Source organism: Ambystoma mexicanum, chromosome 8 (genome assembly GCF_040938575.1).
Source record: "Ambystoma mexicanum isolate Mex_15411 chromosome 8, UKY_AmexF1_1, whole genome shotgun sequence".
In the NCBI taxonomy this organism is placed as follows: domain Eukaryota; kingdom Metazoa; phylum Chordata; class Amphibia; order Caudata; family Ambystomatidae; genus Ambystoma; species Ambystoma mexicanum.
Genome location: NC_090929.1, coordinates 670,641,973 through 670,658,057, shown reverse-complemented (window position 1 = coordinate 670,658,057; position 16,085 = coordinate 670,641,973). Strand labels below are relative to the sequence as shown.

The 16,085-nt window shown below is 43.3% G+C and overlaps 1 protein-coding gene across 1 annotated transcript in view; it reads right to left on the bottom strand.

Annotated features, from left to right (window-relative positions):
* LOC138472340 (Y-box-binding protein 1-like) overlaps positions 1–6,708 on the bottom strand; it is a 707,873-nt gene extending 701,165 nt beyond the window's left edge. The window contains exon 1 of the mRNA XM_069610465.1: positions 5,928–6,708. Within this exon, the coding sequence (XP_069466566.1) occupies positions 5,928–6,024 (97 nt within the window). The 5' untranslated portion in view covers positions 6,025–6,708. The remainder of the gene's footprint in view (positions 1–5,927) is intronic.
* Positions 6,709–16,085: the final 9,377 nt, after the last annotated feature.

The window sequence follows — 16,085 nt, the reverse complement described above, 5'->3', positions numbered from 1 at the left end:
CTAGTAAATCCCCATCCTTTGGAAGTGGCTGTAATTGAACAGTTAGTAGCCATCTCTGCTGTCTCCAAAGATTGGTCATGGTTAACAGCGATTTTGGGTGCATGGAAAGATGAAGTAAAAATCGTGCCCTCATAGTAGCAAAAATGTTCTTAGGGTAATGACATGGAATTCGTGTGGAGCAAAACAAAATCTATCAACATGGGCAACTCGGTATGCTCCCCATGAACTCCTCGACATTATGATGTGCCAAGAAACAATGTCGACCAAAACAATAGGAATTAAGGGTTTTGTCTCTTATTATAGGCCAGCAATTTATCTACCTAAAGGCAGACCATCTGGTGAAATTGCAATTTATGTGAACACTGATCTTGTGTTCTCACTGCTATTGGTGCGTACAACGCACTTTTTTGTGGCAATTGTAATTGAGTTAAATAGGTTTTCAACAGACTATCTAATAATCTCATTGTATTACAATCCACTTCACATTGTTATTGAAAAACTTTTTGAAGTCTTTGAGGTTTTGTCCGAAGAGGTATTTTCCAAATGGCTAAATTGTAAAGTAATTTTGGGGGGTGACTAACTCTGTTTGCTTGAAAAGTCTACCCAATGAATTGCAAGCATTGATGCAAAATGAAATATCACCATCAAAGAAAAGAGGGGCGCTTTGGCAGGTTTTTCTGTGTTAATGGAATGTTGTGTTGGCTCCCTTTCAGAACAAGGAGAATATTTATACTTGGACACGAAATAACAAGAAATCTTGTATTGATTACATTGCGAGATCTGAGGATTTATGCCTAAATTGTAAAGAAGTCCAAATTATTGTTTCGGACTGGAGCGACCATTGTATTCTATATCTTAATATAATTTTGAGTATTCAAGTCTTGGAGAGTGAGCCTCTCAACACATTCCTTTTGAGTGATCGACCAGGTGCCTCCTTAAGATGGAATCCGAAGGTATGTCAGAGACTAAATGCGCTCATTAAAACAAACTTACAGTCACTTTTGAGGGGCACTGGTACAAACGACATAACTGATTAAACGTACCACAAATTACATATATAGTCAAAACAGCACTTCTAGTTTTGGTGGAATACACAGCACAACATTAAAAAACACCTCAAATTGCCGATTTACTCAATGACAGAATTAAAGCATTAAAAAAGGAAAAAATCATGAGATTACACAGTTAACCAAAATAGGATTGGCTAATAACGAATTTCAGAGCAAAAAAAGAAAAGTGCTCAATAACTACCGTAATAGAAATAAAAACTATAGAATATACAAACACCATTCAACCAACCAAGCAATGATTGAGTCCTTATGTCGTAATGATAGACGAGCTACTTGGTCTATCCTAAGGGGCAGTGACTCGAGATTAAATTGCGAACAAACCTCTAACATATCTGAAGAAGTGTGGACGCGATACTACAAGAATACATTTTCACTTCTTGAAAGATTTGATAAGCAATCCTCCTGTTTCACACACTATTTGCTGGAGGGATTTAAGGGTTGAACCCTGGAGGATATCCTATAGGCCCTTAGAAAATTGAACAATTCGAAAGCTCCGGGACCTGACTGCATCCCACCATGTGTCCTAAAAGAAAACTCTGAGCTTTGGGCTCCTTTGCTTAAGAAACAATTTGATGAGATCATTAGTTCCTCTACTATACCTCCATCATGGGTCCAATCAGTTATAGTTCGATCTACAAGCAAGGTGAAAAATCCAATCCGGACAACTTTCGACCGATTGCTTTGATTGATGCAGGCACCAAGACATTTGCGATCCTTATATTGCAGCAGTTAAAGGCCTATATCAATCAACATACAACATTATCACCTTTCCAAATTGGATTTCGTGCTCGAATAGGGACCGCCTTGAATGCGACGGTACTAGCCCATTTACTTGCCAAGAGTAAAATACGTAACACGGGTGCCCTATATATGGCATCAGTTGACTTATCTGCAGCGTTCGATGGCGTGATACGCAATTTACTTTGGGAAAAACTTGACCTTAAGGGTGTACCTCACCATTTAATTACTCTTATAGCCAAACTACATCAAGGTACTTCGTACTTAGTGCGAATTAGTAGCGCTGGTGCCACAACTAAACCAATTCCTACTGAGGTGGGGGTTAAGCAGGGTTGCAACCTGGCAGCAACCCTGTTTAACCTCTACCTCTCTGACATAGAGCAGATTTGGAGAGCTGACATTTCTTATCCTGCAATATTGGGGCATCTGAAAATCCAGTGGATTGCATTCGCAGCTGATGTATTAATTTTTGACCGTACCCCATATGGTCTACAAAAGACATTTTTTTTTTTTATTTTTTTATTTTTATACGGTTTATAATAAACCTTTAAAAACAGAAAAGGAAGATATAACCCATCAGACAAACACAAGCGAGTTACAAAGCTTCACATTCGATCGATCCCAACTTCATACGTCAAATGCGACCACAGGGACATAAACTTGGAGCAGTGATTAGACACGAGGCACGCTCGTAGTTTCCAAGTTGTATGTTCCCTCATCCTCCAGCTGTTCAAGTCGTGATGCCATAGCTTCCAAGAAAAAAGTTAACGCTAAAATTAGTCTTTGATCGGTTGCATCAAACATTAGTTGCCACCAGTCTTTTACACGATAGGTCGCTCTTTCCAACGCGATGCTTCCAAATTGTCGAGTTCTATCCTCAGTGAGACCCACGCAAAATAGAACATTTTTTCTGAATTTCTTTATAGACATAACCTTACTTGTAATGTGAAAAAATCAAGTATCTTCATTCTTAAAAACATGAAAAGAAAGCTACACATGATGAAATGTTCTTTAAACTCTATTGTTATTCCTGTTAACTCAAACATGAGATACGATGTGACAGATTTTTGTTCAAAAAAAATATGGAGACTAAACCTAAATGGAAAAAGGTGCGTTTTGGGTACTCAAATGAAAATGGTGTTTGCAAAATACTGTAAATTCTCTCTCTCTCTCTCCACTGTTGCAATGATATATGTTAAAAGTAGAAGCAGTTCTATTGTATGGGTTGGACTTATGTTTGACAAATATTGCCTCAATTCTTGATCAAATTCAAGGGCAACTTTGGAAATCCACATTAAGAATGCCTAATTCATTACCTAATTGTGTACTCCGACAAGAGTTGGGTATCTCTGCTCTACCAGCCAGATGTCATTGGCGCCAGTTGTCTAATTATGGAAAGATGTTATTTCCTTCACGCAATTCCCTCTACGAGGAATTCTCGATCATGATTAACAGAGAGAATCCAGCTTCGGTGGTAGCCTTCTCAAAAGCAATGATTAGAAAACTTGACGAATTTGGACTAAAACCAATAGACCTAGAATATCGTTCGGCTTATGTAAAAAAACGCCTTTATGAACACGATTGGCTAATGATGCTAAATGAAATGCATACAAAGAAATTATATACCGAAGCATCTAACTTTGCAACGATGAGAATTCCGCGAAGAGCATACCTCCTAAAATTTCCGGCAAATAACTATTGCGACTTATATTTAAGAAGTTAAATCAGTTACACACACTTGAAAAATAGTGAACTGGGATAAGAAATCCCCTGTTGATATAGATACGTCATGTAGATTTTGCACGGGTAATATGCACATAGAAACTTTAAAAACACCTAACTTTATATTGCACCTACTTTGAAGTTATTCGATATTTTTTGCTTGTACCTAAGGTGCTAGGTATGACCTATGAAGCCAGGGAGTGCTGCTGGAAGAACTTTATGTGAGGACACTCATATAGAGCAATCTTGGTATTAGGTGAATTTCTTGAGATTCTGGTGATTGAATTAGATAAGAAACAATTAAGTATGGAGGGAATTGAAGTGAGTAAGCTATAACCCAAAGTATTAAATTTCCACCATATATGGTAAATACAAATTACTAATAGCTAAACAATAGCATCATGAATTGGGAGCAATGAATGAAAAGAGAATGACTTCGTTGATGATTAATGTGTATGTATTAAGTGTTTTATGTTGATTTTCAAAACATTTTGTTGTAAAAGTTTATCAAACTAATAAAACTTTTTTTAAAAAAAATAAAAAATTAAAACAAAACAGTGGCTCCACAAGATAATCTTCAAAACATAAGGGAGGTGCAAACTGCAGAGGGAGCCCCAAGAAAGTAAAAAGGCATAACCACATGTATGTGAAAACACAAAGTTGAATAGCAATAGCTCAGCTGAATGTCGACGCTGCAGTATGCAACTCAATGTAAAAGCAAGTTTTGTTTTCAGCACCTAGATATCCAGAAAAAATATAAACAGCCTGAAGCACACCAGGTGAAGCTTTTTTGGCAGGTGAAAGACGACATTATATTAATGCCATTGAAGACAAATTATTAAACGTTATTGATGATAAATGGAATCACATCATTACCTACTTGTTGATATCCACAACACGCCAGTCAATATTTCATGTAAAACTATCTCTCAGCTGGGATTACAAACTAAATTACTTAAATAATTGTATACATTGTAACCCTAAAGAAACACAGCCCCATAAATCAAATGCAATTAACGAAACGTTGGTGCTAGCTGCTGCCATTCTTTCTCTCCTACCCGACTTTCTCACTGTCAAACAAATAATTCACAAAGGCAGAAAATAGCAGTGGTCCTCTGTAAATCACGTTATCTCCCTTTTAAAACGGGGTGAACTACTTTCTGCACACCATTTAAACCCGCTTTCATATGTCTACAAATTTGGAGAGGTTATCATCCACAATTGTTTCGGCATGGGAAGGATTGTCCAGTATCATTAAAGGCTCAAAACTATGTGGTCATACGATTACATTAATGAAATTAGCAGAGGCCCGATTGCAAAAGCGTGAATCAAAACACAGATTTATAGTGTCACTATCACCCACTCTCGTCAAAGACACTATCCCAACTGCAGGAACAACACAAATAGTGAAACAATCATCAGTAAAACTGTAAGAATTAGGAGCATTCAAACTGTAGCGAAGGCAATATTATTCGATTTCGTAGGAACAGGAATATAATGTATCTAGCTTTTTCATTAAAAAAAATTAGCAACATTAAAAGCAATCGTTAGTAATTTAAGGAAGCTGTATTTTAGTTGAAACGGTATGGGCAGTAGAAAAAAAATTAAGTTATGCATTACTCAGGGGTCGACCCACTGAATTGACTCTCTTTCCCAGGGGAGAGGAGGGGGGGGGGGGGGGTATGCATCCTCGAAGGAGAACGCCTAAAGGGCTAAAGTCCGAGAGCTAAAAAATAATAGTGAACACCAGAAATGTTGATCAAACAGGAAGGTTTTACTTTCAAGTAGCACAAGAGGGAAGCATCCCTTTTTTGTGAGCTGTACTAAGGGAGCACGCACTAGTTGAAATTAAAGTCCATTCCTGCAAGGAGACGTTCATGAATAATATTAGAGGAAGATGAAGCATCGCTATTACCTAGGTGGTGTGTTGGGTGCAGCAGAAGAGCACCCATTGGGTTGACATCAACGCACCTTCACAAACGTGTGCAAATAGACGCCAACTCTACTTAAAAGATGATATATTAGGACAGCCCTGTTTTGTCTGCCGGCGTTCCGGGGTGCCACCCGTCCGTTACATCAGAATGGGCCGCTACGGATGGGGAAGCCCCGAAGACGGCTTTCCCCGTCTGATAGATGTGGGCAAGTGAATTGTACCAAAACCAGAGGCACCTTTGGCTTCCTGGCGACGTCCCACGAGCTCACCTGTCAGCCGCCGGACCACGTGAACGCGCGTTGCTGAACAGGGAGCGCGAGGACCACAGGCTGCAGAGGTGAGCGCGCCCAACAGTTAAACGCAAGCTGGGCAGACTCGCAGGTCAGGGCTAATTCGACCATCCTGCAGAGGCGCCTCCAATTATTCTACAATAGCCCCTGTTCAATTAAGTACCCCAGCCTTACCGATGACCTTCTTGTCCCCCGTGGGGACCGCCGGGGCTAGGCCGGGCTTGCTGTCAGCGGCCTCGGGCTGATGCTGGGTGTCGGCCTCGCTAGTCATGCTGGTGTCCGCGGTGGTGACTTGACTCCTTCCCCGGGGTTGATGGTATCAGGCCGGCGGTGGCTGCTGCCTTCGGGCTCCCTGGCGTCCGCTACCGATCGAACTACCTTCAGATTCCAGCAGTGGGCGGGCTAACTCTCGCAGCCAGCCCACCCACTTACCGACAGGGTATTGGTTGTAACAGAAATCAATCGTCGGATTCCATCATTGATTCGCTAGTATGTATATCAATCAGCATGCGATGCCTGGTTTCATTGGATGGAGTGACAGCGCTGCCATCTCGTAGAGGGAGTCTTGTGCCGCGTGATGGGCAGTGTCCGTTGGATGCTCTCAGACTGGGTCGGTGCGGGGCGCGATCATCCCGGAGTCGGTCTCTTGTGAGCGAACAATGGGCGTCGCTTCCAGACCCAGCGATTGGTGCGTGGGAGGACTGTGACGGTACAGGGCGTCACCAGGCGGGGGCCACCGTGCGTGCCTGGCTTTCCAAGACTTGTACACCCTTGTTGTGGCGGGGCTTAGAAGCAGTGTCTGCCAACGAGCGCCTCTCTTCCCCTAATAGACGGTCCTTTCCACCCTCTAACACGCTACTTCACCGATAGCACCAGGCATGCCTTCCTCTTGCCTGGTACCCAATGCAGAAGCGAACACCTGTCTTGTTCTTTGCTGCCACGCACAGCGGTCACTGCCAAATCCTAGTTTCATACCTCCCCAAATACAGCGGGCGCGCGCACCCATTGTCATTCTTCGCCCAATACACTGCTCGCCCAATAGGAAGCACTAGTGCTACGTCCACGTTATGCCTCCTAATACCCCCTTCATAGCCTTAACGCCAGACTTTTTTTAAGCCTACAAGCAGCCGTGTTTTTGTAGCGTTTTAATGTCTTGTTCGCCTATTTAAAGTTAAATATGTGGCACAATGAACATGCAGCGTTACTGTTTGATTAATTTCGGTCCACCTAATCAGGCCGCACCGGTCTTGGCCTCCTCATACCTTTCATAGTACCGGGATTGCACTGGCCCCTCTCATCGGATACCTTTCGCAACCCTACTATAAAGGTAGTACAGACACACCCCGCATACCTCACGCAAAACAAATAGAACGGCACAATTTTTAAGCTGCATTTAATTCGGAGCGCAGCCTCGTGTCCACAGCAAGATGGGCAATCCCAAACATGGAGTTCGCCAGCATCTCATAAAGATTGAGCAAGTGTCCTATACGTTCTTGTAACGGTAAGAGCAGTGCAGTATAGTATAGACTGCTAGGTTACTGCTCTTTTCCTTTTGAACACCACACGCACCCCAGACTTTTTTTGACTTTCGCGTGTTAGTTAGTGACTCTGCAGCACACACGGGTTGACTGCAAAGCTTAAAATCAAGCTGCACTTCACAGATGATGGCCAACAATGGCAAAACATGTTTGGTATTTCCTATGGACCGGGGACGCAGCATAGCAGTTTGGACTGGTCTCCTGATGTAATATCTTATACCGGACAAGAAAGATACCATGAAAGGTGTCCAGTGGAATTACTAGTGGTTATAATGAATTCAAAGATTTGGATCTATCACACCTGTCCCTTTATATCTTCTAAAAAAAGACAGTGCACAGACCCATTGCAATGCACACCTTTGGCTCTCTAGATGTTTCGAACTACAATACCCATTATCCCTAGCCAGTATAGTCTATGGTGAAGGATCGTGGGAGTTATAGTCCAACAGATCTGCCGAGCCAAAGGTTGCCGACTCCTGTCCTAATGCACCTGGTGCACCTACCACGCCCTATTTATACCCCCCTCATACAGAGGGAGCACAGGTGTTACCCTTACTGCGCCTCACCCAAAAGGGAGAACCAACCGTATCCTTCACATAATCCCTCACATAGTAGAGTTGTTACATCTGCCCAGCCCCATGTGCCTTTAGTAGCCCAGCCTTTCTCAGACATCACCTAATACATAGGAAGCACTCATCCTCCTGGTATATAAAATGATGAAATGGAAGCGCTCCACATGATTTGCACTTCTCATACACCAGCTTATAATATTATCCCTAATATCTTGCACCTCACAAGTAATATATTTTGAGTGCCTGCTCTTCTCACACCACCTAATACATTGGGAACGTTTATCTGGCGCTACTTTTACATCCTTTCATACAGAGGGAGCCCACTCAACTGATCTACACACTGCCTCTGTCACCATGCTTCCACCCGTGTTCCTGACCTGGTGCACACTTTTGCGACTTGTATTCACCCCATGGATGGTTCTTCAATAAGGCAAAAGTACACGCTGCCTATCTCTTTCCAATCAGAGGGAACGAGAGGTATCATTCTGGCCCTACAAAATCTCCTCTAACCTCTTTGTAAGAAGATGGCCTTCTAAAATGGCCTTTGCCGACATACATCCTTGCATCAGCCGGGTACCCTCCCTTGTCAAGTCTCCACTGTGGCATCGACAGCTCACGCTTTCCATCCCCCTCACCCATCCCTGCATACCTCTAGTTGGTGTGTGGTAACTGCAGATGCATGAACCTTCCTTGCATGAGACCTGCAAGTTGACCCGCGGAAGAGACTACAGTGCACACATGGCATGATCTAGGTAAAAGTGTAGACCACCCTAAACAGGTTTGACACAAGCTGGGTGGAAATTAACACAGTAATAGAATGCTGATAGTTTCTATAACAATAGCATGCAGAAGTTCCGACTTCACTAACAGGACTCTAAAAAGAGATGCACCTTGGTAAGTAAAACATGTAATCACTATGATTTGAAGTAAAAAAAAACAAGGTACGCCACAACCAGAACCACATATCCTCTGTGTGGTCAATGGGTGGATTCCGCATCCTGTTTGTGCTGGAGTTTTACAGCCCACACAGTCTTCTTAAATGTTTCAAATTATAGGGAAAGGCATAGTGGTTGACATCCTTAGCAAAATGAGCGCATGCATGATTTAGTCTTGCAAAGGTAACGGTGAAAATGCTACCAACAAAAAATGTAGTCAGTTAAAAAATCGTGGAGAAAATACCCCAGCAGTGAAAAAGTAGCTAAACAAAAAGTAGTCACAAAAATGCAGCTGAAAAGTAGCCCAACAGGCAGTGCTGCTAGGTTAAGTGTTAAAGTTAAGGAGCATTTAGTGGGCATATGATTCACTGATTTCGGGTTAGGATTGAGGTTAGGGTAAGTATAGGGAAGATTTTGGTAAGAATTAGGCCAGGGTGGTTGTGGAATGGCTTGTGAAGTTGGGGTTTGGTTAGTGGTCATAGATTGTCACAGTAAGTGTTAGGATATGAATTATGGTAAGGCTAGGGGTAATATGGTAATGGTTTGGTTAAGTGTTAAGGGCTAGGGCGTTGGAGAGAAGGATAGGGATTAGGGTAAACCTAGGGGTTAGGGTAGAGTAAGCTTTTGGGTAAATGTTAGAGTTGCTCTTAGGGTAAGACTAAGGTTAGAATTAGAGCAAGAGTTTGGGTTAATAAAAGTGCTGTGGAACGTGTGGAAAGCTGCAGATGGGGTTGGAGTTAGCTTCACTGCTAATTTTCTATTCATTTGGTGTTTTGTATTGACAATCAATTCCAACTTGTATTGAGTCGCATGCAAATAAAATGCTCAACGCGTTGGTGTTAGATAAGGGTTCAGGATAGAATAAGAGTTGTAATTAGTTAGGGTAAGTTTAGGAATGTAGTTGGGGTGATGGTGGGGTTTTATTAGAGGTTTGGATCATCTTTAGAGTCTTGTACTTTTGTGCATTTAAAAGGCTTTTTTTAGCTAGCAACTTTTTCACTCTTTGCATTGCTTATATTGAATGACTACATTTCTGAAAATGACTTTTTGCTGACTGCTTTTTCACGTGACAACATTTTTTCTGGGGAGATTTTCACATAGAACCCTTGCAGGGTGAATGCATGCAGAAAGACAGCATGTTTAAGATGGCCCATTCCACAGTACTGGGAACAATTAAAGGAGATTACAATAAGGGGGTGAGTGTGTGGCCTGTTTCATAATATTTATGTGTACATGATTCAGAGGAATCATTACAAAGCAATAATTTAAACATTTAATTACAACAGTTCGTAAGATAAAGTAAAGTACTTTCTTAAGCGCCACGTTGCCTAAGGGCTGCTGTGCGCTCTACAAATGTGAATAAATAAGATACTTTCTTAAAATACTTCATAAAAATACCCTCAGTAGTTGCATTAAAAAGCATTTAACTGCATAAAATGGAACTACATAAATAAGTAGCTCAGAGAATTAGAATCAATCGATTAAGATAACATTCCGTAACTACTAAACTGCCATAGGAATTATTATTGTTGATATTATTATCGTTATTACTAATGCAGTATACAATACACTGCATTTAATGCAAATGCACCCTCAAATTGTTGTAAAAAATTCAAGAATGGGAGTTCAAGGCATGTATCATCATCAATCCTGGGACATAATACTTAAGATCATTGAGTTTACTATTTAAGTCATTTTACACTTTAGGCGTTTTTGCTGTCGTTAATTTTACAATACACCGTCATAGCCAGTAAAGTGTAATATGCAAACTCTCCAAGTCAGAGTTTAAACAGTAAATCCAAACCACCTCGCTTTTTATTGAATCGCAGCTGTGAACATAGCCACTGAGTAACGTCATCTATGTAGAACCCTAAAGGCTACTGTTTTGCTTTCTATTGTCCACCTGTGGAGATCTCAGACTTACGTTCTCCTGACCCTTGCAAAATTAGTTATTGGATTCAGATAAGAAAATAATTACACATAACAAGTTGGTTATAGTTATAAGAAAAATGGCGCGTTACAGGCCCTTTAACGTCTTTAGTGCCAAGGACGAGCTATCTCGTTCTTGACATTACTTCCCTGTTGCCAAGGACGAGATAGCTTGTCCTTGTTGCCACGTCATTTTGTGCGAACCCTGCAAAGCAGGGATCGCACAAAATTGAAATCCATCCTCTGGGCTATGTGAGGAGGAGGTTTCTCCTCAAGGCCCGTGGGTTGGATTTCCTTCAGTTTCACGTCAGCATGCGTAATGTGTGCTGACAAGAAACAGAAAGTAAATAAAAGGTGACTTTCCACCTTTCTCTCCCTCGATCTGCGGCGCTATTGTGTTGTTCAGATCAAGGGAGGTATCTTTGGAAAGGGGAGACTGTCCCCTTTCCAATGACACCTGTTTTGAAGCATTGCTGGAGCGGATCGGGCGCAGAGCGCTCGATCCGCACCCAGCAATGCCACTAAACACCAGGGATCTGTTTGTGAAGTAGGGGGAGAAGGGGCTGCTTACTATGTAAGCACCCCTCTCGCCCTCACAGCCCCCAAAGCATGGGGCCACACGTATTGGCCCCCCTGCGGTCAAATGGTTGCCCATCTGCCCCTAGTGGGAAGGTAAAAAAATAAATATAAATAAAAAATATAAGATTTGGGTGGGGGTGGTAGGGCCGGGGGGACCGCTAGACAACCAGGATTATTCTATATTGAAAGGGGGTGGCCCTCTCCCCCCACCCTAAGTGGATGGGGGCACCTCATGTAGCCCTCCATGGGGGCAGATTTCTGTCCTTCTGTGCCCCCAGGGAGGGCTATATGAGATGCCCCCCTCCATTTGGGGTCGGGAGGAGAGGGCCACCAGAAATGTTGGTGCAGGCCCCCCAAGAATGGGGGGGTGCACGTATTGGCCACCCTGGACGCAGATGGTTGCCCATCTGCCCCTAAGGGGAAGGTAAAAAAAATAATTAAAAAAAAAAGATTTGGGTGGGGTGGCAAGGGCCGGGGGGGCAGTAGACCACCAGGATTATTCTATATTGAAAGGGGGTAGCCCTCTTCCTCCCCCACCCTAAGTGGATGGGGGGCACCTCATGGAGCCCTCCCTGGGGGCAGACTTCTGCCTCTATCTGCCCCCAGAGAGGGCTACATGAGATGCCCCCGATCCATTTGGGGTTGGGGGAAAGGGCCACTAGAAATCTTGGTACACTCTCCCCCAAGCATGGGGCAGTACATTTTACCCACCCTGGGGGCAGATTGGCACAGTAATGTGGCCATCTGCCTCTAGGGTAGGGGCAAAAAAAATCTACGTTGTTGGTGGGGGGTGGGGAGCACCCTAAACCACCAGCGACTTATATAATACACATGACTCACACCTAACACCTTCTCTCTCTGATGTTTTTGTTTTAAACAAAAATCCTAAACAATATCACTTTAGAAGTCCCAGAAATCCTATGGACTGCAACTCCCATAAAGCCTCAAATATTGAGACGAGGAAGAGGAAGAAGGAGTTAGTGTGGATTGAAGCAAACACCAAGCTAAACATGCGGACTAGTTGTTGTAATGAAGGCCGGGTGCGCGGGACATTTAAACCTGGTGTCCGCATTCAGGGAAGGAAAGCCAGAGAATAAGGATGCAGAATCAAGGGAGAAGGCAGCAGTACAGAAACAGACCGTGCCAGAGAAGGCAGGCAGTTCATGAGGCGTGGCATGAGGCAAAGAGAGACAGAGCAGGCAACATGGGAGAGTTGTGGGAGACCCGTCAGCAGAGCTACCGTGAACACTGTTGTGCAGAGAAGCAGAAATCTTGGATGCAGCAGGCACCAGGGGAGAACTGTCGGAGAGCGGGCAGAAGCAGCAGAGCTTCCGGGAACACGGTTGTGCAGAGAAGCAGACCTCTTTCTGGTGGATGAATGCAGAGCTGTTGGGAGTGCTGAGAGAGGGTCTGCAGTGTGAGAGACACCAACCCAGAGAGTAAGCTTCACCGCTACAACGTGCCCCATGTCGGGGACGCTGCCAGACCGGTGAGTCAGCCCAGAGCCATTGGGGACCCCAGGGCGTACTGACAGGCATGTAAGCAGAAAAGAATATTTGAATACCGATTAAGTAAAGTGAAAAAAGACAGAACTTGAACAAGACTCCATGTATGAGGTATCAATGTGGGGAAAGGTAGACCAAGTAGTACCTCAAGCCAAAGAAGTATAAGCACAGTGATGTGATATAACTGTGCTATAATAAAAGACAGTGAACTTAGAGAGGAAGTCCTGGTGAAAGGAGCACATCAGGCAGTGATTATTTGGGGGGGGGGGGGATACCTGGCAGAAAAGCATACCAGGAGATCTGCAAGACCCCAGAAGGGGTTTCCTGGAATGAGAGTATAAAAAATATACAGAAAAAAAGACCTTGTATAAAGATTCTTGGCATGGGAGTATACCAGGGGATATAAGAACCAGATGACTCGTAATACCAGGCAAGTTTAAGTTAGATAAGCAAGGTTGGAATTGTGGGAAGATAGCTGGCAGGAGAGTGTACCAGGGGATGTGAAGAACATGCTAAATGATTGCTGGCAGGGGAGTACACCAGAAGTCCTTTACAATCACAGAAAGAAACATACTTACTTTGCAAAACACATGATAAAACTAGTATACCAGAAACTCTAAGAAAACAGACAAGTTGAAGTTGGGAAATTGAACAACGACCTTCACCTGTTGAAATCCAAATACCTGGTAGAAGGGTATAAGCAAAGACTTGAAAAGCTTACAGGAGCATTCGTAAGAGACAAGTACATCAGATGGTCCGATAAGATATTAAAGAAGTTAAAGAAACCCCTAGGTGGAACATCTACTTTTGAATAAGACCCTGTTGGTTTGTGAATTCAGTGGAAAGAAATCTAGGAAGAGATAATGATATGGGACGTATTGTTAACACAAGAACTTCCTGAACCAGATATAAGGAACCAAAGGAACTGTTATTTGAAAGAAACACTTTTGCCATCCTTAAGAAACTGCTGCTTGAAAGAGACACTAGGAAGAAATCTAGGAAGAGATAATGATATGGGACGTATTGTTAACACAAGAACTTCCTGAACCAGATATAAGGAACCAAAGGAACTGTTATTTGAAAGAAACACTTTTGCCATCCTTAAGAAACTGCTGCTTGAAAGAGACACTTTTTTGCCATCCTAAGAAACTGTTATTTGAGGGAGACACATTTACCATCCTACCTAAATAATCCGGGGGAAGGGAACCACCCTCTGGATACTAGGATTTCTCCTTGGAAAAGACTACTTTTGTTGGATTTTTCTACATGCTTTAATTGTGAACAGTTCTTTGCCAAAACTAAGTCAGAGACATTTCCTTACACCCTTAGTTGTTCATTACTAGTGTGAGGGTCAGAGTAGTGCGTTTCGGACACAAGGACAGTTTATATGTTTTGATGATGAGACAGACTGATTTTTAGTTTTAGTTTTCTAGGTAGGGAAACTCTCTTTAGTATAGGGACAGTGAGCCCTTTATCCAACTTTTTTATTTTAATAAAGATGTGTGATAATGAAAATATTACAACTTTGTGGGCGCCTTTCATTTCTGACCCCTCACAAACCTGAATGAAAAGTATAGGGTAGAGGAAAACGATAGTGCATCAAGATTTTCATGTCAGGCCGGAATATTAGTTTCCTGCTGATTCTTGAAATTCCATCACACCTATCCAGGTTTATGGCCCTGCATATTTCTTGGCAGCCTTAGTGTTATAGCGTCCAAATCCAGATTTGTAAATTCCCAGGCATATATTACCAAACTCACAGCAAAGGATATAATGCTCCTCTCACTTGCCAGTCTCAGGGATATAGTGCCCAGCTCACTATGATTTATCAAGGTCCTGTTTGCTCTTGCAGTTAGCTTCAGACATAACCCTCTGACTGCGTTTGCCCCATGGCAAATGCTCCAGTCAACAGCTTTTCTGAAGAAGACTCAGGTCCCTAGAGCTCCTCTAGGACTGTAGCTTTCCCAGGTCCTCAGATATCTCCAATTCTTTCCAGCAGTCTTTCACTATCAGCCTGCTCTGACTTCTCAGCTTGCTTTGGTCTCGCAGCGTATCATGCAGTCTCTTCCAAGTACTGGTAACTGGCATCCTTGTTCCGGTTTGAGCAAGCCTTTAAAGGGATCCTTTTCGCTCTGTCTCGCCAACAATGCCTTGAGTCGGTTATGTTTGGTTGACCTCACTTTGAGTCCATCTGGTTGGTTTACCGGTACAATATGGTAATCTTGCCCACTTGAAGCTTCAACTCGCAGTGCTCAAGCTTTAAACAGCCTGGGGTGTCACAGGTTTCCCCCTTCTCACCTGTCGTTGTTGTTTGTAAGAGTTCTTTGATGGGGTTTTCTTTCGTAGGGTTCGGGTCTTGTATAACCTCGGGTCCCAGCGTGCGTTCAGCGTTCCGAGTCCTGGGAACGTTCAGGTGTCCGGGAAGTCCGAGGAAATCCAGGAAAACAGCAAGAGTGCACACGGAAGACAAGTGCACGGAGATGCAGGATGCAAGGAGGACAAAAGGAGGGAGAATGAAGGAGGAGGAATTTAGGGGAACCGCGAACCAGGAATCAAAGGAAAAACACAAGCGAACTACAGCAGCACACGCCTAGCCACGGCAAGCGGTACCGTTGAGACGTGCAGGGCCGCGGGGGCGTGTCCGCTTTATAGAACGTAATGCGTACGGCGCGGAAACTGGTAAACAGTATTCCGCGTTCGGCAGCCATGTTGGGAGTACTGCTGAGTGCAAGCCCTTACGGGTCAAGGACCAGGAAGTCCAGAAAGGACGCGTCCGAAGGTTCATGACACTGGGGTGATGTTGAGGTAAGGCAAAGTCCTGACTTGTCCCCGGCTCAGAACTCTCTTCCATCAGGGCTCTGATGTTTCAAAGTCTTCCCCATAACATTTCTCCATTTGTATCATTTCCAGCTCAAGCAAATAAATGCTGTGCTTTGGCCTGTTTGTTAGCAAAGCTAAAGTACTGCCATACAGAGCCTGTCTCTGGTGGTGATTACTGACAATTGTATCCCACAGGTATCACCATCCCTCTGGTTCTGATTCACTGCATGAGTGACTAATGTCAAAGACCTTGGTCACCTGACTAGGGAAGAGGGTAGAGGAAATCTCACTTTGGTCAATAAAGGTAGTGTCTCTCATCAGTTGATCAAGAGGTTTGAACTGGGAAGGTCCAGAAACTCCCAATCCTGTCTATCTCTAGATATTGTACAAAACTGGACAGATAGCAGTACCTGTGTTGTGACCCATCAATAAAAAAGCTCCAGAGCACCACGCC